The 23,857-nt window shown below is 50.2% G+C and overlaps 1 protein-coding gene across 1 annotated transcript in view; it reads right to left on the reverse strand.

Moving 5' to 3' along the window:
- Nucleotides 1–3,433: 3,433 nt before the first annotated feature.
- Nucleotides 3,434–23,857, reverse strand: part of KCNB1 (potassium channel, voltage gated Shab related subfamily B, member 1) — a 97,989-nt gene continuing 77,565 nt past the window's right edge. The window contains exon 3 of the mRNA XM_012654700.1: nt 3,434–6,441. Within this exon, the coding sequence (XP_012510154.1) occupies nt 4,432–6,441 (2,010 nt within the window). The 3' untranslated portion in view covers nt 3,434–4,431. The remainder of the gene's footprint in view (nt 6,442–23,857) is intronic.

Consider the following 23,857-nt stretch of genomic DNA (forward strand, 5'->3'; position numbering starts at 1 on the left):
CCGTGGCCAGAAACAGGCTTGTAGCAACAACCCAACTACAGTCCCAACAAGTGGCCCACGGAAATAATGCTTGTTTTATCTGAACAGAAAAATAGACTACTCTGAGATGCGTGGACATCCTATGACGTAGTCGCGCATCAGATACTTCTAGAGCCAAAAAAATGGCAACAGAAAATGCAGAGGTAACTCTTATTTCTGGATGTAGCCAGGGCTGGTTTGGGCTGCCTGGGCTGAGGGATGGGAAAGCATTCAGATGCTGTCCTACAAGCAGTGGCAGGTGAGGAAACATCAGCTCAGGGCCGGACGATTTCCTTCGTCCGGCTGGGGTCTCAGGGGAGCCCTCTTCTTCCTTTTGCCCACTTTGGAGCTACAGAAAAAGTCCATTCCCGAAGGAGCGTGTCCTGGGGGGCTTTTTGCCTTGCCCTCCTTTGATTCCAAGTTTCTTGCCTTGAGGCTGAAAAGCCTGGGGTTATGTTGCTTGAGACTAGTTGGCAGAGAAATGAGGAGAGGAGAGAGATAGAGACCTGGCTTTAGTGGCCCTTGTCCGTGGACTAGACACTCCAGCCGTGACTGGAGCGAGACAGAAATATACAATAGTTACAAATATCAACAACACATTACAGTTTTACAGAAGAGAATACTGTTTTGTTTTTCTCCATAGAAACATGGATCTTATTACTAGGAGAAAGGGCAGCTACAGTTACCAAGACACAGTGGAGGAGAAGTTGGGAGTCAGTTTGCAAAAGTTCGTGTCACCAGCCGTGCTCGGGGGCAAGCTGGGGGAGCTGAAAGGAAATGACCTTCTCAGGATTTTGCCGTGTCCCCTTCTTACTCTTCTTCTTCATTCTTCATCCCCAATTCTTTTGAGAAAGGGACTTCACAGGAACAAACATTCTCTCCTCTTTTTTCTTCCCCTTTAAAGTGTGCTTAAGATAGAATTCCTAAAGAAGGCACTGCGAAATCTACTGCACCAAAGTCCTGTTGTTTTCTTTTGCCCAAAGATAAAGAGGTGAATACACTCTCTCCTGCAAAGCTTGCCCAGCTCGCCCGCCGCTGGTTGCAGACTCTGGCCCGTGTGATCGGGACACGTAGCTACCTGGTCCCTAGCCCTTTCTGATAGTGGTGGAAGTTGGAACTCAAGTTCAGCTGGGTTCTTGATGAGTTTCCTTGAATTCGCCAAAGCGGCCAGCGTCCATTCACCTCCAGCCCCTCCTCGTATCATTTGTTTGAGTGGATTTGTTTCTTTCTGCTTCTGCTGGCCGAGGAATGGGTGGGAAATGAACCACCAAGTCAAAGCAGTATTTGCCTCCAAACCAGTGCTTTCCTCTTCTCTTTCAAGTTCGCTCCTCAGTGGAGACGCGTGGGTAGATTTCCCAGTGCGTGTACATACATGTACGTAGGTACAGGTTGGATATATACATATTACAAACCTGGGTATGTTCCCTTTTGGTGGATGGGGGCTGGGAAAACGTAACAATATTCTATTTTGAATTGAGCACAGGGTAAAAGCTACATTCCCACAATACATACACGCATAAGTAAAAGGAAAAAAAAAAACCAAAGAAACAAAACAAAACCAAAACGGAATACTTTCTAAGCATAGTATATGCTGAATTTCAATTATTCTGTTTCTATAAGAACTCTATAGGACTCTGGCTATTAAGCCTGAAAAGGTAGGTTCTTAATGATACTTCTGAATTCATCCTTCAAAAGTGACTCAATAAAATGCTACTTTAAGGTCAGACAAAGTACACAAGGAAGGAAGGGCCAGGTCCTACATGACCACACAAGGCAGAAAGGGCCTTTGGTTACAAGGAGAGTTGCACCAATTGGTTATTAGTTTTTTAATAAAAAGAAAGAATTTCCAATCTGTACACTTCTCATCTGCTTCGACCAACCAATGAAATGCCTCAATTTGAAGAAGGGGTGGTAAGTTCCTTCTCACTATGTATGGCTATATTTAAACATATTCACTTTCCTGATATGTAAAATAGACTATATTATTATCATTATTAATTTTTACAGATAGCGTCAGCTCTAAAAATATCTGAATCAGAAATCACAACTATTTACTTTTATCAAAAAGCATTTGTTTGTTTTCCCTGAATTTTCACATTTGTGCTGATGGCGGACACTGATGGTGATGAAAACAAGAGATACACGAGACGGCCGGCGGGGAACCGTTCCACAGTCGCTGCTCAAGAGGCCCCCAACCCAGACTGTGCGCTCAGAAAAGTGTTTTGCTCCCTCGGGTGTGCCAACCGGCACAGATGGATCGCACACTCTCCATGCCCTGAGTCCCTTTGCATTTGTTGTGCGGGTATCTGAAGATACCTAAGAACAGGACTGAACCCTCCTGGGGGATCCACAGTCCCTGGAGATGCTGAGGAGTGGTATGAACTGGATTTGTATACAGTAGAGAACAAGCATTTTTAATGGTGGTAGAATGACCCCATGTCATCATACCTGTGACAGGTGGCCCAATCTCATGCCATTATACAGAGGGCAGGCAGAACAACTCCATGATATTTGTGTACTGACCGGTGGATCATGCCGTTGTACTAATAGGCAGACCAGCAACAGATTATATTAAGAGCAGGTGAACCAACACTATGTCCTTGTTCCATCGGGAAGACAAATGCCTGTTACCGTATTGAGGATAGGCAGACCTACACTATTGTACTTGGGACATCATCCATCAACATTATAAAGAGACCAACATTGTTCCATTGTGCTACAGACAAGCAGACCAATAACACGTTATCTTTACTGACAGATGAGCCGACACCATAGCCTTGTATCAATCAGTGGTTCAACCCAATGTCACTGTACTGAGGAATTGCCAACAACACCATGCTGTTGGACTGAAAGCAGGCAGGACAGTGCCAGCTCATCAAACTAGGACAGGAAGACCAACGCCAAGAAAGACATCAGAACTGTTCAGGATGCACACACGTACTTATTGCTTTTGTCTGTACCGGCTGCACTGATGGCTGCAGGAAGGAGAGTTGAGCTTTTCGTACAGACAGTGACACTGAAAACACACCAATGGCTGGTTGACAAGAAAGGGAACAGAGTAAGACACCCAATGTCCAACTGTCACTGTGTCCTTCTGAGATGCGCATGTCTCCTGTACACTTGACTTTATGAGAGGCCCCACCCGAGGGCCAAGAACCCCTCCTGACCCATGAGGGTTAAGGGGATGCTTCAGAGGGACAGGAAAGGAGCCCAAAGACTTTTATATGGCAGACAGTGATGCCAGCACAATGTCACCCGCCGTGGCCAGAAACAGGCTTGTAGCAACAACCCAACTACAGTCCCAACAAGTGGCCCACGGAAATAATGCTTGTTTTAAAGTGCAAGATGTTGACACTGTCCCTGGTAGAACCTATTTTTGAAAAACATAAAGTGCTTTTTATTTTAATTTTTTTAGCTTGAAAATCACAGGAAACAAAGAAGAATTTCTATTATAGTAGGCGCTTTCCCTGCCATGGCAGGAAGTATTCAAAGTCTGAACTGGGCATTTCAATTATGGGTATTCTTTTCCTTTCATTTTTGCAGGTAAAAAAAAAAATCAGATTTTTATGCTGTTCTTTAGGAACACACGGTCTCTTAGAATAAGCTATTTCTTTTGCATATTTGACACTTGCATATCTTTTGAGTCTACACTGATGATATACAGGAAGTGTTTTCCTCCTACAACCCTAAAGCAACACTCCGAGTTCATACTGTTGGCTGAGTGCCCGCCTTCTGACCCCTTCCCAGATCGCCAGGGGGCAATTAGAATTGAGTACAAGTGGTGCAACTCACCTACGATATCTCAAAATATAAAATCTCAGGTACTATGGAACACCGAAGTCAATGAAGACATTTGAGTAAGAGTTTTGCGCTGGGATCGTTGCTTATGGCGCAGAGATCTCCCCATGACACAAGCATTCCCTGTAGCCTTCTAACTGTGGGATCCATCCAGGAGGTGACGGACAGGTGTTCCTAGAGGTGGCCGGGCAACACCCAATACCAAACTGGTCAACCCACTCTTTCGACACCAGCCACTTGCTCCAGTATCCTTCTCCAGCTGAAGTCAGGAGGGATGGAAATGCTGCCCTCGAAGAGAAGGTTGGGGAGTAGGTGGCCTCGGTTACGTCCAGAATGGTGGTAGTGGTGGCTGTGAGTTCTGCTCATGTCATCTCCCAAAGAGGGCAATGGAATTGTTACAAGGAGGCGCTGTACCCTACGGCTTGGCCAACTTCATGCTGATGAACCTGTCATGGCTCTCAAGGTCTTAGGGAGCCTTCTCTGGAGTCTCTCTTCTTTCTGGGGGCTTTGCAGGCCTTTCTGTTTCAGAGTTCATGAAGAAAAGCTCTGTGGCTTTTCTGAACAGCCCTCCTCTTTGGATCTTGCCCCAAAGTCTCTCCTCCGTGGCGGGGCCGTTCAGAGGCCCTGATCCTGTGTGCTGCCGTGGGCTCCTGCCCCCGGCAACACGCGGACGTCGGGGGAGATGTGGTTCTCAAGTTTGCACTTTTCCTGACCACTGGGGCCTTTTCCAGTCAATGCCTCTGTAGAGTAAATACAGTTCTGCCTTAGGAACTTAGGGGAGGTGGGCAAGGGGGAGCTTTCGAAGTGGTTCTTGTCTGATCTTGTCCCGACACTGAACTTGGGGCTGGCGCTCCCATGGAGGCTTTTGGGAGGGCTGGAGTCCACGCTGTAGAGCAGCTGCCCCTCCTCATCTGTGTCGGCGTCAATGTACTGGTGGATTCCCGCCTCAAAGCCGAATGCTATTGCTGTGTGTTTCTCGGGTGACCGGGGGGGTGTCCTAGCACTTGCTGTAGTGTAGATGGAGGACTCGGGGCTCAGCACAGGCTTGTCCAGGAGTGTGGCACACTCCAGTCCAGCGACAGCAGCTGTAGCACCCCCCCGGTTCCTAAGAGGGTCATGGTACATCCCCAGAGTGGGGAGTAATGGACTGGGGTCACCCTCCATGAAGTTGACTTTAAGTGCTCGGAGCTTCAAGGGGTTGTTGGTCTTCATGGAACTCTTGGGGCTCTCGATGAAGAAACTAGAGTGATGGCTGGCATCGGGGCTGGGGTTGGCCTCTATGAACCTACCACCACTGGCACCCAGAGCTCCCCGCCAACCCATCTCTGGGGCCATGCTGCCCCCAGTCTTGCTGGGGAGTGATGTTAAAGGGCTGTGGGAGAATCTGGTGGCTTCAGGGAAGTCTGTGGCACAACTAATGAAGCTATCAATGCTCGACATACTTCGCATGTCAATGACCCCCTCTGTGCGAGTGGGCAGAGGGGCTACAGGGCTGGGGATACTCTCCATTTCAAGTTCTTCCTTTGGTTTGCTCTGTGTTGCTGACTCCTTGGTGTTGAGGATGGGTTGGGACTGGGTCTTGGCCATCTTATTGTACATGTCTTCCAATTGCTGAACGTTCAGGTGCTGAGGACTAGAAGATGATCTGGCCTTCTCAGGGGATCCCTGCTCCTTGGTTTCAAAGGACTTACTTGAGCTGGTTTCGGACAGTGTTCTCTTTGTCCATTTCCACTTGTTGGGGGACAAGTGGTTATCTTGCACTTTGTCCTTCTTACTCACACTCTCCCCATTTTTCTCAACCACGATGTCCATCATCTCGATGCTCCGGGCGAAAGCATCCTTCATGTTCATGGACACGATGCTGCCATTCCGCTTGGCTCTCTCCAGAGCCTCCCTCCGCTTGATTGCTTTCTCCTGCCTCTTCTGCTCCTTGTAGAACTCAGAGAAGTTATTGACGATGATGGGGATGGGAAGAGCAATCACCAGGACCCCCGCGATGCAGCAGAGCCCCCCAACAATTTTCCCCAGGAGAGTTTTGGGGTAGATGTCTCCATACCCAACGGTTGTCATGGTGATGGTGGCCCACCAGAAAGAGGCCGGGATGCTTTTGAACTTGGTGTCATCCTCATCCTTCTCGGCAAAGAAGACAAGGCTGGAGAAGATCATGATGCCCATGGCGAGGAAGAGGATGAGCAAGCCCAGCTCGTTGTAGCTCCTCCGCAGAGTGAAGCCCAAAGACTGGAGGCCAGTGGAGTGGCGCGCAAGCTTAAGGATTCGGAGGATACGCATGATGCGGAAGATCTGGACCACCCGGCGGACGTTCTGGAACTGCAGCACGCTCTTGTTGGATTCGGTGAGGAAGATGGTGACGTAGTATGGCAGGATGGCCAACAAGTCAATGGCGTTGAGCGGGCCCTTGAAGAACTTCCACTTCTTGGGCGAGGAGAGGAACCGCAGCAGGTATTCCATGGTGAACCACGCAATGCACACGGCCTCCACGTGGGCCAGCTGCGGATTGTCTGTGGTCTGGCCGAACTCATCGAGGCTCTGCAGCTCGGGCAGTGTGTTGAGGGACAGGGCAATAGTGGAGAGGACGATGAACATGATGGAAATTATGGCGAGGATCTGTGAGAAGAAGAGAGTGGGATTTAGTAATCAACCACCAATGGGATGATCATCATAGTACCCTGTGTCTACAGGGCATGTCTCAATGTTTGGGAGCGTTTTCACATCTCACTAGTCACTTAATGACTTAATGTTTGAGCTAAAAAGATAATTTATCCGAACCCATTTATTGCCTGGGTGTGGAAACTGGGGCCCAGGGAATTAAAACGATTTAAAGCTAATCGGCAAGCCCAGGGTCAGCAAACTTACAGAGGGCCAGAAAGAAGCTACTTTAGGCTTTGAGGCCCACGCACCCTCTGTTGTCACTACCTGACTCTGCATTGGGAGCATGAAAGCAACCTTGGAGAATACAGGAACAAATGGGCATAGCTGTATCTCAATAAAACTTTATTTACAAAAACAGGCAGTGGGCTAAATTTGACCTGCAGGCCATGGTTTGCTGATTCAGGATCTAAACCAGTGGTTCATACTGTTATGGGATGGGGTGCTACTTTCACAACAATGATACTAATAATAACAATAGCTACCTGTCAAGAAGAGGGCTTGGCCTCCAGAAAGGGCTCAGTGGATATTTGTTGAAATTAATGGAATCTAGGCCAATCTCAGACTATGCAGAAAAGCAGGTGGATGTAATAAATTGCTCTGAGGGTCTTTTTTTCAAAAAATACAAATCCAATCACAGTACTCCTCTGCTTAATAAATCTCCAGGACTCCTCAGGACTAGATGAAAATCCCTAAACACTCCGTACACCTGTCTTTGTTTTGGAGACTTGCCCTTCCTCTTCCCGTGCCCCTGCTGAAGGGGATGGGGGGACTGGTCACTGTGTTTGTACCATCCGATCCTGGCTGCCGCTGATCGGCCCATGGCTGGACAGAAAATCCAGGCTGAGCCAATCTGTATGCTGGGCTCAGCCAATCCACCCTTGAGAATCTGAGCTCAGGGATCCGGGAGGCAAGTGGGTTACGGAAGGGTGAGCCCCTGAATTAAACGGTCAAGGAGAATCTGGGCTTGAACCAGCTCCATGATAAGCCCAAGCCCCAACCAAGTGTCTCCCAAGTTGCAGGGGACAGAGATGCCATAAAAAACATCAGAAAGCTGAACCTCCGAGAGAAGCCAGAGAATGAAGGGAAGAGGCAAAGGGCAGGTGCGGTGAGCACACAGGAGGGTCCTAAGAGGGTGCACAGGGCGTCAGCCTGCTTTGGATTCAAGCCCCAGCTGGGCCACTTCCTTACTGTGAGCAAGTTAGTTAACCTCCCTAAGCCTCACTTTCCTTATCTGCAAAATGGGGTGATAACAACAGTATCTACTTCAGAGAAGTGCTGCAAAGATTAAATGTGTTAACACATGCCAAGTGCTTAGGACAGATTCCAGCAGCAGTGAGTGTCTAATAGATGCCAGCCACCATCACAGGGAAAATATCGCAGCCCACACCACCCTGTCAGCCCAGACCACCCAGCCTCAGGGTGACCCAGTTGGACTTTGCTTCCTGCCCTTGTCTGAGACTGCTGCTGTACCCTGTAAGTAAAGCCAGTTGCCACATGGGTGAGGGCGGCGTTTCTGGCACCTGCGATGTCCCTAGGAAAGACACATCATTGTTGAGTCCCTCTCACTTTGACTCTGACCCCTCTCTCTGGCCTTTCCTGCCACAGGTTCCCGAACTTCATACTTCTCTAACCACACGCTATGGTTGGTCAACTCTGCACGTCAGAGCCTCTTTCTGTCTGTCGGTGAATTCCAATCCATCTTTTAAAATCCAGCCCAAGTGGCTCCTTCCCCTGAACTGTCCCTGCTTTCCCCAGGCAGGGCTGGCTGCTCCACGCTCGGGGCTCCCTCATCATTCTGCCATACCTTGGGGATACTTACCACATGCATCCCATTATGGGTGCACATGCGTGCATGTGGATATGTGAGTGTGTGTGTGTGTGTGTGTACACGCCAATATTTGCCCAGAATCTGTAAGCATTGTGGAGACAGGGGTCAGTTCTGAGGTTTATCTGTGCACCCCCAGCACCTCGCCCAGGGTGTGACACCTGACAGGGGCTCCCAGTGTTTGATGGCTATTGAGCAAGTTCACGGAGCTATAATTGGAAGGGCCAGAACCAGAATTCACTTTTCAATTTGGCAAATATTTATCGATCATCTACTATGTGTGAGGCACTTTGCATGACACAGGGGATACCACAGGTTGCAAGAGACTCTGGTGCCTTTATAGGCCAGCTGTGAAGATAAAAGGGAGGGTTGCATGGTGGTTTCCCCAACCTCAGTTGCTCTACCGGCTTCTTGATTTTTTTGTGATAGTCATATCTGACACAGATAAAAAATAGCTTTTGAGTCTTAGTTTCTTGATTTGTACTCATTGGAAAAAAATTCCGTAAACACTTTCTAAAATGAAATATTTGACATGTACAAAAGTAGACCTACCTTATATATAATTTATGAACTATAATCAAGTGAATACCTGTGAACCCACCACCCAAATCCAAGAATGAAGTGGGTGGCAGTACACTGATACTTCCTGAGTATTCTTCCCACTCCAGATAAAAGCTTTGTGTGGATTTTTTTTATCCCTTCGTTTCTGTATAGTTTTCAATACAAATATACCTGTCCCTAAAGAAACTTGTTTTGTTTTGCTCGGTTTTGACATCATACTGTATATATTCTTCTGCTACTTGTCCCACTCTTTCCTTACTGGTTAAAACAAAAACCAAAAAAGTCCACTCACCTTATTTTAGCCTTATCCTAAGAAATAATACACAAAACTCCTGATTTTTTGTGCCAGGCTATTCCAAATAGATACGTGATTATTGGACTAAAACACTGTGGCAGCATGCTTTTGGGGGCTCCCGTGTTGAGGCTAGGAGTGTGCTTCCTGGAGCTGGAATCCCAGCTCTGCCATGCACTGGCTGAGTGGCCTTGGGCATCGAAACTTCCCTTGCCTCAGTTTCCTTATTTGTAAAATGAAGATATACCAGTGGCGTTTAATGGGATGATTTTGACCCCTGGGGACACTTGGCAATTTCTGCAGAAATTTTTGGTCATTATGACTTGAGGGAGCGGTGCTCCTGGCATCCAGCGCATGGAGGTCACAGATGCTGCTAAACCTCCCACAGTGCACAGGACAGACCCCCAAAGCACTGAATTGTCCCCTCCAAAACGTCAATAGTACCAATGCCGAAAAAATCTGGGATATGCCAACAGTCAGCCCCTCACTAGTTGGGGAGCGGGGGACACACAGTAGGGCAGATCTTACAGGGCAGCCCGCGGGCCTTAGGCTGAGTCTTGCCGGAAGCTGCGCCGGTCTCATTACAAGGAGTCTGTTTCTTTAAGAGCTGGGACATCCTGTTTCCCCCAGAGGCTGGCAGGGGAAGCCTGCTCCAGCTTCTAACCCCCAGACAACTCCAGGGAAGGCCCACATAATTGATGTTCTGCTGACAGACGCATGAATTATGCACCCAGCTATTGTACGGTTCTTGGTGCCTGTTATTCTAAGGCAGGCACCCGCTTTGTACCTGAGAATGTGCCCTCCCCTCCCCTCCCCTCAGCCCGAGGATGCCCAGGAAAGGAGAAAAGGGGAGCAGGGGCCCCACTGGATCCTGGGGGAGGTGTCTGCTGCTTGGGGTTGGGTTGGGAGGGCCTCCATCTCCTTGCACCAAATGGCATGTGTGGTAATACAGCACTGGGGGGTCTCCCCTACCCCACCCCTCCTGGCCCTGCCTACAAGAATATTTTTCCTTCCAGATCCACTGAAGCCCATACCCTCAGGGCCACGCTTCCAGCCTGGGAAATTTCCTAACGTGAACTAAACCCTCTGTGCCTCAGTTTCCCCATCTATAAGACGGGGGATCATTGCAAGACTGAGAATTCAATGAGTTCATAAGGCCCTTAATTCGTGGCACAGTAACTCTTCACTCTTATTGTTTTCATTATTCCACAGTTTTACATTTATTTATAAGCTGGTTTTGAACTTGGGTTGAATCCAGTGCTATTATTTCCTAGCTACGTGGCCTTGGACAAGTCACTTCCCTTCTCCGAGCCACCATTTCCTTTTCTCTAAAATGGAGACAAAGCTGGGTGTGGTGGCTCCCGGCACTTTGGGAGGCCAAGGCGGGAGGATCACTTAAGGCCAGGAGTTTGAGACTAGCTTGAACAACATAGCGAGACCCCATCTTTACAAAAAATAAAAATTTAAAACATCAAAACAAAATGGAGATGAAAGTAATTGAGCACTTACCACATAACAGCCACTTAATATATATTGTTACTAAATTATCAGTTGGGTAATTTAGTGTCAACTCCACTACCTGTGCCTAGACTAGCTGCTTCTGGAAGGCCAGGGCTAGGTCTTGGACCCCCTGTGACTCGCTAAGGCAGCAGGCATCCTCTAAACAGCTCTTGAGCCCAGATGGACAGTGTCGATCAGGTCTCTGGGACAGGCCCCAGGAGTGGGGGATGAGCCACCACCCGGGAGCCCTCCTGGCCCTAGCTGAGGCCGCGATGGGGCCTCTGCTTTTCTGGGATCTGAGCCCAGTTGGGTTTGGGCAGAACTCCAGGAACCCAGGGAGCAGAGGAGGGAGCCAGTGCCAGGAACTCAGAGGCTGTCCCCGAATTCCCTCCCTGCAAGGGGGCTCTAGATCCTGGAGCCCACCTGTGTGCACCAAATGGGAGAGGGGGCTTTGGTCCTCTGGGGGAGGAGATCGGCAGGTGGGTCCCCAGGGTGGAATTCAGGTGTGCTGTAGCCAGGCCTCCCTCGTCCTAACTGCCAGCTTTGGTGGTAGATCACCACCAGGTGATCCCCGCAGACTGTTTGTCATGGCCTCTGCACACCTGCCGCTCTTCCAGGAACGTGGACAAGGCACAGAACGTCTGTGCAGGAAAGTGCTCGAGCTCCTCTCTGAAAGACGTGCAGATTCGAGCAGAGAAGGGAAGTGACTGGCCCATGTCACACAGTCCATTGTGGTGAAGGCTCTGCAGTAATCCTCGAAGCTTAGTCAAGCTGCAAGCTGCCCCTGGTGTTTAGGCTTACAAATCGCTCTTCGTACACATGCCTGTTTATAACAGCGGGATTCATAATGGTCCCAGAGTGGAAACATTTGTCCATCAGCTGATGAATGGATAAACAAAATGTGGTCTATCCATACAATGGAATATTCTTTATCCATAAAAAGGAACGAAGTACTGATATATGCTACAACACGGATGAACCGTGAAAACATTATGCTAAGTGAAAGAAGCCAGACACAAAAAGCCATGTATTATATGATTCTATTTATAGGAAATGTCCACATAAGGCAAATCTATAGAGACAGAAAGTAGGTTAGTGGTTGCCGAGATGGGGATAGGGATTAACAATTAATGGGCATGAAGGATCTCATTGGGATGAAAATGTTCTAAAACTCATTTGGGGTGATGGTTGTACTACCTGGTAAAATTTACTAAAAATCATTGAATTGTACATTGGAAATGGGTGCATTATATGATGTGTAAAATAAGCCTTAATAGAGTTACATGAAAAGTCGCTTTCCATAAAGGGCAACTCTTTGCTTTCCATCCCCACAACCACATTGATAGGTCACAGGACAGAAGCAGAAATCCAAGCAAGCCACAGCCTACTATACACTCTACAATGGCTCTCCAGGCTCTCAGTTAAGTTCTGATTCTTTGCATCTAGTTGGCATATGTTTATTGAGCACTTACTAAGTGCTACGCTAGTTGCCGAGGGTGCAGCATGAATAAGAAAGAAAATTTCCCTGGTCTCACAGAGATGCTAGGGAGAGACAGAAAAAAATACACACACACACACACACACACACACACACACCAGGAAAGGAGCAAGGCAATATCAGACAGTGTTATGTGCTGGGTGTTACTGCCTAAAACAAACCAGGGGCATCAGTGGAAAAGCACTGGGGCTGTCCACAGGAGGCTGGGTGGTCAGGGCAGGCCTCTCTTAGGAGGTGCCTGGTTGCTGAGACTTGAGGATGAGTGTCATTCAAAGATCTGAATGTTCCAGGCAGCAGGTACAGCACATGCAAAGGCCCTGAGGTGGGAATGAGTTTGGCACATCAAACAATGGAGAAGAAGCTCGGAGTGGCTGGGGCTGGGAGAGCCAGGGGGAGAGTGAGAGATGAGGTCAGAGAGGCAGGAGGACCTGATGAGGCAAGATGAAGAGATTTGGCTTTTGCATTAAGACCACCCTTCTTCTCTCCCATTTTCCCTGTTTCCCACTGCATATTCCGCACTGACTCCTGGTGAAACCACATACAGTTCCCAAGCCGCACCTCCAGATGCTTGCCCAGGTTACCCCCCCCCACCCCAACCCCATCCCACTTCTCCTGGCTCATTCCTGCTGCCCCTTCAGGCCTCAGCTCAGGGTCCACTTGCTCCAGCAAAGCCTCTCTGGCCCCCAGCTCTGAGTTGGGCACGCCTGTCCTCTGGGCTCCCACAGCCCCAGCACCTCCCATCACAGCACGGGCTGAGCTGAAATTCTTTTCTCCTCTCTGTCTTGATCCCTGCTTGTCCGCCAGCTCCTAAACCAGTGCCCGGCACAGAGAGGGCGCTTCCTACACAGTCGATAAAGGAATGAAACTGCAGCCAAGAGGATGAAGTGAATTTTCCGGGGGCACAACTGGTAAGCGGTAGACCCAGGACTCGATCTCGGGGCTGTGGGTTTCCCCGAGACGTTTTCAAGGGCGTAGGAGGCGGCGGCTTCCGGACCGTCAACCCTTTCGCTCCTTTTATGGTGCTTCCGCTTCCCCCAGCTTTAAGGGGGGATTACAGCCGGCGAGTTTTAATTAGAAGGGTCACTGGCGCGGATCCGATTAGGGGGATTGGGAGCAGGCCGGGGGTTTTGCCCGCCCGGGGCGGCCCCTGCTGGGGGCTGGGGGCAGAGCGGAGTCAGGGGCCTGCAGGGGGCGCTCGTGGGCACGAAGGGCGGGAATGGGGGTGCCGCGCCCGACGGCAAAGGATGGAGGCAGAGGCCTTCGCCGGGACAAGAAACAGTCTCAGGGCTGGGAAGGGACACCCCGGCCGTTATAACCCCCAGGCCTCGGTGCTGAGAAATTTACTTAGTTGCCCGCGTTTGAGAATAGAGAGATTTCACATAAAAATCCAGATTTTCAGATTCCCTTGGCAAATCAGATGCTCTGTCTTCACTCAGCCGGTGTTCCCAGCTGTAGCCCCAGGCTGGAGCGAGGGAGCAGCTGCCCCGTTAGACGGGGCACAGGCCCCCAGCTTGCACAGGCCCTGCACCCCTTGCACGGTCTGTCGGTCTCTGCAGGCAGTCGGGTCTGCAATCCCGGCCGCCCCTGCGGCAATGATGAAGGCAGCAACCGCTAACTGACCTGCTGCTGTGCGTGGAGAACTTTCCGGACAAGAACTGCACCTGATTGCACAAGTCAGGAACACGGGGGTCATACGTGCTGCTCCCCGCCCCATCCTTTGCGCCATACCCAATCCATTGCCACGTTTCATCAGTCCTCGTTCACAGACATCTGCATCCGTTCCATTCTCTTCGCCCAGAGCCCCCACCCTGCCCCAGCCACCATCAACTCCCACCATGACCACTGCGAACAGACTTCTTTCCCGTCTCCCCAGGGACACTCTGGCCCACTGTGGCAAAGAGCACTAGATGTCCTCAATATCTATTCTTCGCTTCTTCCACTGTCATAGTTTTAGCGGGACATAGGGCTTCCCAGAATGAAGACTACATTTCCCAGCTTCCCTTGCAGCTAGACGTGGACATGTGATTAAGTTTGGCCAATGGAAGGTGAGCAGAAACAACACAAACCCTGTCTCCTTTTCCTCCTTCCTGCTGGCTGGGAGGCAGATGTGATGGGCAGAGCTGGAGTGGCTATCTTGGATCTGAGATGGAAGCTAATCCCAGCCCTAGACTGGCACTTTACAGAAAGTTTGGCAACTCCTGGTCTACCTCATAACGTCCATCTTGTTTAAGCCACTGTATTTTGGGGTCTCACTGTTACAGTAGCTTAGTCTATACCCCACCTCACTCTCCAGGCTTGTCTTGTTCCGATCTCCTCTGTGCCCTCTCATCTCAGACACGGTAGCTCCCCTTCCGTCCCTCATAGTCTCCACAATCCTCCTTGCCACATGGCCTTTGCCCACACTGTTCCTTCTGCCCGGAATGCTTTTCCCTGCACTCTGCTTGGTTACCTCCTACTCATCCTTCTTAGCTCAAGCATCACCTCCTCAGGGAAGCCCTCCTTGACCTTCCTGACCAAGTCTGGTCCCCAGCCACAGCTGCAGTAACGTGCACCTCCACAGGCTGTATGCAACATCAGGGCAGGGGTTGCGCCTGAGTTTTCTCAATCTTGAATTCTCAGAGCACACAGTAGGTGCTCAATAAATATTTATATAATGAAGGATCTCGTTTCATCCTGATAATAATTCTACAGGCTGTACTGTGCCTCTCCCCATTTTATAATTGGGGAAACTGAGGTTTAGAGAGCAAATGTCCAAGGTGACAAGAAAGTAGCAGAGGAAGAGTTTAAACTCATGTCTACCAGACCCTGAAACCCCTCTTTTATTTACTTATTTTTTAAACACCTGGGGCCTTTCTTATCCCAGCATGCTGGGGTCTGGATGATGGTTTAATTCATGGCCTCACTTGAGCCATCTCCTGGAAGTGACTGGGCTCTTCCCAGCAAGCCCTGGGCTGGGCAACCTCCTCCTAACAGGTCAGCCAAGTTCGCACGAGCCTCGCCAAAGGCAGGAACTCTGGGAGCTGGCGATGCCACTACCTCCTGCCCACCTGGGGACAATAGCCTCTGGTGGGGGAGAAGGAGGGACTCAACCCTGGTGCCTGCGGAGGGAGGAGGTGATGAAGAGGCTTGTCTCCAAAGCGGAGAAACAGGACAATGTCCTTCCTGCCTGGGTGATCACCAATTTCCTGTATTCGCTGAGGACGCGAGCAGGTGAGGGAGAGACTGCCAGGCTTAACCGTGACGAATGGCAGGGTCCACCCCTGCTGCAGAGAGCAGCGTATTGACTAGGAAACAAGGAGCACAGGGAACGTTAGGCAAGGACAGTGTCCACAGGTGATGCTGGCCACAAACCCGTCCGCTCGCCCCGAGTCTGGCGGGATAGGGAGTGGGGAGGGCAGTCTGTGAGAGTGTGGCCAAAGTGGCTGGGTCGCCAAGGGAAGCTAATTATGTGAGTCTGGAGAGATGCTGGGGTTGGGTACCACTCTGGCTAACGTCTGAACGATGGTTCTGTCAGTGGTCTTTTTTTTTTTGAGACAGAGTCTCACTCTGTTGCCCTGGCTAGAGTGAGTGCCGTGGCGTCAGCCTAGCTCACAGCAACCTCAAACTCCTGGGCTCAAGCCATCCTCCTGCCTCAGCCTCCCGAGTAGCTGGGACTACAGGCATGCGCCACCATGCCCGGGTAATTTTTTCTATATATTTTTGGCTTTCCAATTAATTTCTTTCTATTTTTTAGTAGAGACGGGGTCTCGCTCTTGCTCAGGCTGGTCTCGAACTCCTGAGCTCAAACAATCTGCCCGCCTCGGCCTCCCAGAGTGCTAGGATTACAGGCGTGAGCCACCGCGCCCGGCCTGTAAGTGGTCTTTTTTGACAATAACCAGATTTGCTGGTTAATGTCCAGTATACATTTAGAAAGAGGCATTTGGGTGGCTTAACAACAGATCTTTCTCATGTAGCAGTTCAGTCTCACTAGAGAGTCACGCTGAGGTGAAATGTTCATGTGAGTAGTCGGGACACCTACTTTTAATTCTGGCTGGGCATCCTTAGGTCAGTGTCTTCACGTCTCTGGTCTTTCACATGCAGTGTCCACCGAGAGTCTGGTGGGTCTCTAGCACAGTTCCTTTCCAAGCGGAGACTCAGGAATCCAGTGGCTCTACTATCTCAGTATGTGGCCTCCACTCTTGCCAAAGCAGAGGAAGGGACGGCAAGGACAACTCACGCTTGCTCTGAAATGCCTGAGCCCGGAAGTGACATACATCATTCCCTCCCCGACAGCGGGGTCCATGATCTCCCTCAGGGGGACGCAGTAAGTGCATTGAAACCTATAAAATGTGTCACAGCAGGTGAAGGGGATGGTCCTCGACGTGGGTTTGTGCAAATATGATACAGAGGAGCGCAGAACGGAATGACTGGCATTCCTACTTTTTACTGTAAAAAAAAAAAAAAGGAATCAAGTTTTACTGCCATTCAGTCCACGAATTAGTGTCGGCAACTTTGTTCACTCTGCCAGCCAGCTGTGGGGGACAGACAGGTGCCCTGAGGGAAGAGCAGGGCTGTTTCAGCTCAGCAGGCTTGAACAGGGAACCCTCACATCTTTCTCCGACGGTGACAGTGCAGTGTACTATGCCTGGGCGGAGACTTCCGTGTGTCTGGTTCTCATCTCCTTCCTGGGCACCCGGGAGGACTCTGTCTCCTCCAGGCAGCCTGGCAGAGCTGTCTGACTGGTTCTGGCCCGCACGGAGGTGACGTGCCTTCTCCACACGCAAACTTTGATGTGTAAAGCCAAGAGACTGTAGGTTTGTTCAGTGACTGTAGCGTAATCTAGTGCCTTCTGACTCGTTCATCTGGGGGAGTCAGACTGCAGATTCTGTTCTCTGCTTCTGACCTCACTAGCCCGCTCAGACACGCGTGAATGGCTAACAAAGATCCCGGTAGAGCCACGAGGGTTCGGAAGCAGCGTTAGTGATGCAAACACAGGCGGACATCAAGACAACGGCCGAACCGAAGCTTGCCCCCGCGGGATGAGCCCTTTGGCAGCCACAACCCGAGGTTAAAAACGATGATCTCATCACACCTGACAAGAAGTTGGCCAAAAAAGGGTTGAAATTATCAGGAAGACTCTTTGCAACATGAATTTTCATCCACTTGCTTTTACAATGAGCCCCGTCTCCAACCATTCATCAAACAAAGGAAGGAGGCAGAATAAACGCAATTTGGAAACGAAGGCAGGCGCTAGATGCAGTAGGAGAGAGACAGTAGAACATTCGGTTGGGAACCTACGTCTGCACTTTAATACCAGCTTCCCAATTTTCCAGCTGCGAGACCTTGGACAAGTATCTTAACCTCCCTGAGCCTCAGTTTCTTCATCTGTGCAATGGGGACGGCAGGGTTCCTACCTCACTGGGCAGTCAGGTGAGAATTCAGTGCGACAGTGCACACAGGAAGGGCTCAGTGGATGTTAGCGGTTCATTTGTTTTAAAACTGGGAGGGACATTTTGCCTTGATTTAAGGAAGACCTAATGGCAGGAGCTGTTACGATGAACTAGAGTTATTATTTACTGGAGGGAGACCAAGTAGAAGGGTGGAATCAACGAGACCTGGGTTCAAATCTTGCCCCTGACTTTTACCGGCTGTTTGAATTTACACGAGGAACGTCAACTCTCTGAGGGTCAGTTTCCTCATCTATAAAGGGGAATATTAACACCTGCACGGCCAGGTTTTTAATAAAGATTTACCTCATTCATTTGTTCATTTGTTCAGTGATGTGCCAGGTGCTCTTTTAGGCCCTGAGGCTATAGCAATGAACAATTCAGGAAAAATCCCAGTTTGTGGGAGTGGACAGCCTCGCAGAAGGAAGGGACACATGATGAACAATAATAACAAGTTGACAGGATAATTTTGGGTTATGAAAATTGCTATGAAAAAATGAAGCAGGTCGGGGGGAAAGGACATGACTATGAAATGGTTATTTTGGTCAGAGTGGTCACGGAGGGCCTCTCTGTGGAGGTGATATTTGAGCTGAGACTTGAATGATAAGGAGAACCTGGTCATGCGAACATCAGTGGGAAAAGCACTCCAGGCAGAGGGAACAGCAAGTGCAAAGGCCCTGAGGTAGGAATGTGTTTGGCAAGCATGGGTGAGGTAGGGTGGGTGATGGGGGAGGAACGTGGTGACGGGGCAGATGTTACACTAAGTGCGGAGCACACTACAATTATTGTTAATATTATTAGCAGCTGTCCTCCTCTGATTCCCTTCTTTGCCCCCCAGTAAGGATGTGCTTTGGAAAATAAGGACGGCCATTCCTGTGTCCTGGAAGTTCCCCTCGGATATTCAGTTGTCCCCCCCTGAAATCACTCGGGGCATCAAAACTCCAAGTCCTTGGTCTGATTGTTGAAGGGGAGGCTGACACACGGAAGCACGTGGAATTATTACACTAACTGCCCAGGAAAGTAATAAGAAGGTGACCAGGAGCTCCAGGCACAACATCCTGAGCTTTGGCTTCGACTCTTGGAAGCTTTGCCTGCCACCTCCCATTCTCTCAATTCTTGAGGCTCAGGGGTGAGTTCCCCATGGGCCTGGGGCCCCTTTGAGGAAAGCTTTGTGCTCCAGAGACAGCAAGCATCCATTTTCTACTCTTTACATTAACAGAATCCTGATTGTCAATGGGCTAATGTGGCTTCTTTGCTTAATGATCCCATTTCCCAGCCTCCCCTGCAGCTAGACGGAGGTCATGTGCTTGGATATGGCTAATAAGAAGGAAGTGGAAGTTAATGTGGGACCTCTAGAATCTCTTCCTCTTTCTAGATCTTTCTCCATCCTGCTGCCAGGGATGGATCATGTGATGGCTGGGACTTTAGCAGCCATTTAGAGCCATGAGGAAAAGCAGAGCAGAGAGGTGGAATGAGCCTGGGGCCATGACAACTTTGTAGAGACACATACTAGTCCTGGACTGTTTACATCTGGACTGATGAAATACTCTTCTCTCCCTGAGTCTCTCTCTGTTATAGCAGACAGACCTAGATCCTAATCAACACAGCCATAGTTAGCCCAGTAATGCTCCGTTACTTTACACATGGACTGCCAACTCATTTGACTGATAGTGACACTGAGGCAAAAAGAAGCCAGTTGCCCAGAGTAGCCTAGCAATGGACTTGGAACAAGTTGCTCTGCAAACAACTCCCCTCCACGGAACCTGAGCAGCTCCCCCTGCCCTTAGCCAGCTGCGGTCCACGCCCTTCCCTCCTGCTCCCGACCCCCAGCAGCCCTCACTTTCCTGGGTTAAAAGGGAAGTCAGTAGAGTCCTCAGCACTTCTCATTTGCTGTTCCCCGGGCCTTGCCCAGAGAGACCTTTTCTTGCCACCTCTCCACTCCCCCAACCTCCAGTTGCTTTCTCTTTTCTTTTTGGACCCAGTAGAAATGTCACCTCCTCAGAAAAGCCTTAGCAACTTTTCCCAGGCTGAATTTAGTGCCCTTCCGAAGTGTCACTCAGCCCTTTTATTGCCCCTGTCGTAGCAGTCTTTTAAAGGTAGAAATCAGGTCTTGCCGCACTCCTTCTTAAAGTGCTCCCGTGGCTTCCTGCTGTGTCCCCAATAAGGTCCAGACTCTTACAGAGGCTACACGGCCCTGCCTGACCTGGCCCGTGTTGACCACTCAGATCTCTCCCCTGCGCTCCCCTACTCGATCACTCCCCTCCCGCCACCCAGGCCGTCTGTCTGCTCCTTCGTGTGTCAAGCTCACCCCTGCTATTTCTCTGCCTGGAGGATCCTCCCCCGAAATTTCTGTGCCTGGCTCCTTCTTATCCCTCACATTCTCTCCTTACAGAGGCTCTCCCTGACCGCCCGACTCAAACACCCTCCTTCCCAGTCACTCGCTCCTGCTGCACCGCTTTACCTCCTTGGCGATTTGTCGCAATCTGAAGTCATCTTGTTTATTCATTGGTCCACTCATTTATTTTCTGCTTCCCTGCCAACCCAGGGCAGCTCTAGGAGGACAGGGACGGTGGCTATTTTGCAAGGCTGGATCCCTACTGCCCAGCAAGGAGCCTGCGATGGGGTTGGCACTCAACAAATACTGGTGCATTACGTGAAACAATGAGTGACTGAATAGATGAATGGCTGGTTGGTTGGTCAGTTGGAAGGGTGGATGGGTTTAGAAACCACGATCCCAACCAGCTCACCCAAATGCATTATGTTTATTGAGTACTCACCCCATGCAAGGCACTATGGGAAAATGCAAGCTTGAATTAGCAGCTAAATGTCTGATAATGATCTAATTACAGCTAATATTTATTGATTTTTCACTAAATCAGGCACTGCGCCAACTGCATTACAGGACCAATCTAATTTACTCCTTGTATCAACCCTGAGAGGTAGACACTCTCATAATTCTTGTTTCGCAGTTGGGAAAACCAAGGCACAAAACAGTGAGGCTTCCTTGGAGGAGGAATCATTTGGGGTGGGCTCGAAGGTTAGAGATGGAGTCCAGCAGGCAGAGAGGGGACGGGAGGGCGTCCTCGGCAGAGGCAACTGCACGTGCAAAGGCCTGGAGGTGGGGAACGACAGTCAACACAGTTAGGCCGGGGCGGGTGTGCAGAGAGAGAGAAGGCTGGCAAGAGTGGAAGCCACCACTTCCTGAGCACCCGCTACATGCAAGGTCCCAAGTCATTCCAGAAAGAGGCTCCACTTATCACCTTCATTTTTCAGAAGATGAATCCAAAACGTGAAGCAGTCGGATAACTTGACCAGAGCCACACAGCAGAATTAGGACTTGAACGCAGGCTGGCCTAACTCTGAGATGGCCCTGCTGCGTCAGAGGGATAGTCAGGGGTTCTGGAAAAAGATGTCAAAGGCAAGCCAGAAAGTAATGTTAACCGAGCATGTACTAGAAGCCACATATAGCGTATCATCTCATTTAAGCCTCACAAGTAGGTAGGAGGCGAGTATTACTGTGGTAGACAGGTTTTTGGACTGTTGGGCATCTTTTTGGGGAATCATCTCTCCTCCATTTTCATGTATTCAGTGGAGCTGACCCTATTCCTCAGTTCCAAGGGACAAGAACGAGAGCCAAGCTTTATCCCCCTGGCCACAGAGATTAGTTTAGTAGTGTGGGCATGACTCAAACTGGCCAATCAGGGTTCACGCTGGGACATTCTCTGGAATTATTGGGAAAGAGATGCTCTCTTTCATCAGCGGCTGTTGAGTTGACAGGATATCAACCTGAAGAAGCTGGAGGGTCAACTCCGGCCCTCTGGAAAGACTCTGCCCAGGAATGCAGCCAATGCAGAGGGACTCTGTGCTGAGAGACAAAGGCAGGCTTCTGATGACACTATTTGAGTACCTGCATTCAGCCGCTCCTGAAGACAGTAACCCCGGACTTTCCTATACCATGAACCAATTTATGCCCTTTTTAAAAATTGATTTGGCCAGTTTGGGTTGGATTTCTGACCCTTGCAAATAAAAAGTGACCTGGCTAACAAAATCGTCATCTTAATTTTACAGATGAGATAGCTCGGATTCTTAGAGGTGAAATGACTTGCCTAAGGACCACACAGTCGGGAAGCGGCTGAATCGCTCTGAAATACCACACCGAAGCTGCCGGGCATCTAGCAGGCCCTCAGCAAATCCCAGTTCCCTCCATCCGCAGACCAAGGAATAGTGGCGAGGGGGACTGGAGGAGATACCAGATACCCCAGTTAGTAACCCCTCCTCCCCGCCCCGCCACACACACACCAGGGCCCTGCGCTCCCAGCTGCTGGGCAGACTCTGGATTCCATCTGGAATCCTTCAAACATTGACTCTCCCGCCCTCCGCTCGGGTCTGGCAGGAGCAGGAGCCCAGGCCCAGGAGCCGGCACAGAAGGCGAACCAGCGGCCGGGATGTTAGCATTTGAACGAAATTCCTGAGGACCCCACTCCCTTCAGAAAATGTCATCCAAGGGTCCTGGCTACAACCCAGGGTTTCCAGGGAGGGGCCCGAAGTCCTAGCACTCCTTGGAGACTTACGCTTAGTAGGAGCTCGCGCAGACATGGTTTCAGCACCACTAAGGATTCCGTGGTCATTTGAACTTCTCAAAGGCTCCTGCACGTTGGAGCTGGACGGAGAGTAAGAGTTTAGCCTGCAAACTCTGACGTTGGACAGAGTTGGGCTCCAATTCTGGCTCTTGCCAGCTGGGTGACTTTTGGTTCATGACTTAACCTCTCTGAGCCCCCTGTGTGAACTGGGCAGGACTGGAAGGTAAAGTCAGGCAAAACGGATAGACGCTCTTAGAGCAGAGTTTGGAGCTTCTTTAGCTTCTGGGAAAGCAAGTGAATTCTAGATATAGGTAGAACCCTGGTGTGGATGTCACGTTATCTCTCTGAGCCTCAGTTTCCTCATCCGTAAAATGGGGGTCAGAACAGTTCCTACCACACAAGTGGTTGTGAGGCAGCAATGAAATTGTGCATGGAAAGTGCATACCCAGGGCCTGCCACTTGGTGCCCGTGAGTGGCATGGCGAATGTGAACCAGGGCCACCCTGCCAGCAGGAGGGTCCCACCCACAGGCAGGGAGTTTTGGCCCACACAGTGAATTTGTCGGCAACATTTATTTTCCCTACAAATTCAGATTCCAGCTTCTTAAGAAAAATCTGAAGCTCTGGCTGTGCGGGGCCCATGTTCCTCTGTGGCACCCCCAGGCTGCAGCTGGGTGGCAGTGAGTCCAGGCCTGTGCTCTTAAAGTCTCACGTGTGCCCTGTGCACATTGTTTATGCGGTCTGCTTGGCCTCTGCAGGAATCTGGGTTTGTGAGCCCAGAAATAAATCACTGGAAGTGTGGCCAGCGATGAGGGGAAAGATTAAACAGTGCCAGGAGGCAGTCATGGGTTGCGTATGGAATGCAGGCCTAGATCTCCGAATCAGGGATGTGGGGGTGGAGTCCGGCCTGCACAGGCCCCTCACCCATGCGTATGTGGCCTGCGCTTCCTGGTCTGCAAGGGGCCGTGTTGCTGCTTCCTTAGAGCCCTGGTGGCATTTGCCCCCTGCCCTCCCCACCCCCTTCTCTCTCATTTCTAGACTGCTTTGAAGCCCCCTCCCATTCTCCGCCACCTATTCTGTCATACATCAACAAAATAGAGTCATGGGATAAAAAACAACAGGCAGGAGAGGGAGGACTACTTTAGCTCAAGTGGCCTTGGAGGGGCTCCTGGAGGAGGCGATGTGTGAGTGGAGAGCTGAGGAATGCAAAGGAGCCAGGTATGTGAAGATCTGGGCAAAAGGTGTTCCAGGAGGAGGTAACAGCAAGTGCAAATGTCCTGAGGCAGGGAAGAGATTGATATGTAAGAGGAAGAGGGTGTGAGAGATGAGGTTGAAGAGAGAGGCCAGGCCTTAAAGACCCGATAAGATGTTTTTGTTGGCTGGGCATGGTGGCTCATGCCTGTAATCCCAGCACTTTGGGAGGCTGAGGCAAGAGGATCACTTGAGGCCAGACATCCAAGACCAGCCTGGGCAACATAGAAAAAAAAATTAGCTGGGTGTGGTAGTGCGCACCTGTAGTCTCAGCTGCTGGGGAGGCTGAGGCGGGAGATTGCTTGAGCCCAGGAGTTCCTGCAGTGAGCTATGATGGCACCACTGCACTCTAGCCTGGGCAACAGAGTGAGACCCTGTTTCTTAAAAAAAAAAAAGACATTTTTACTCTGAGAACCATAAGAGCCACAGAGGGCTTAGCA

The sequence above is a fragment of the Propithecus coquereli genome, unplaced genomic scaffold (assembly GCF_000956105.1).
Source record: "Propithecus coquereli isolate 6110/MARCELLA unplaced genomic scaffold, Pcoq_1.0 Scaffold444, whole genome shotgun sequence".
Lineage (NCBI taxonomy): Eukaryota > Metazoa > Chordata > Mammalia > Primates > Indriidae > Propithecus > Propithecus coquereli.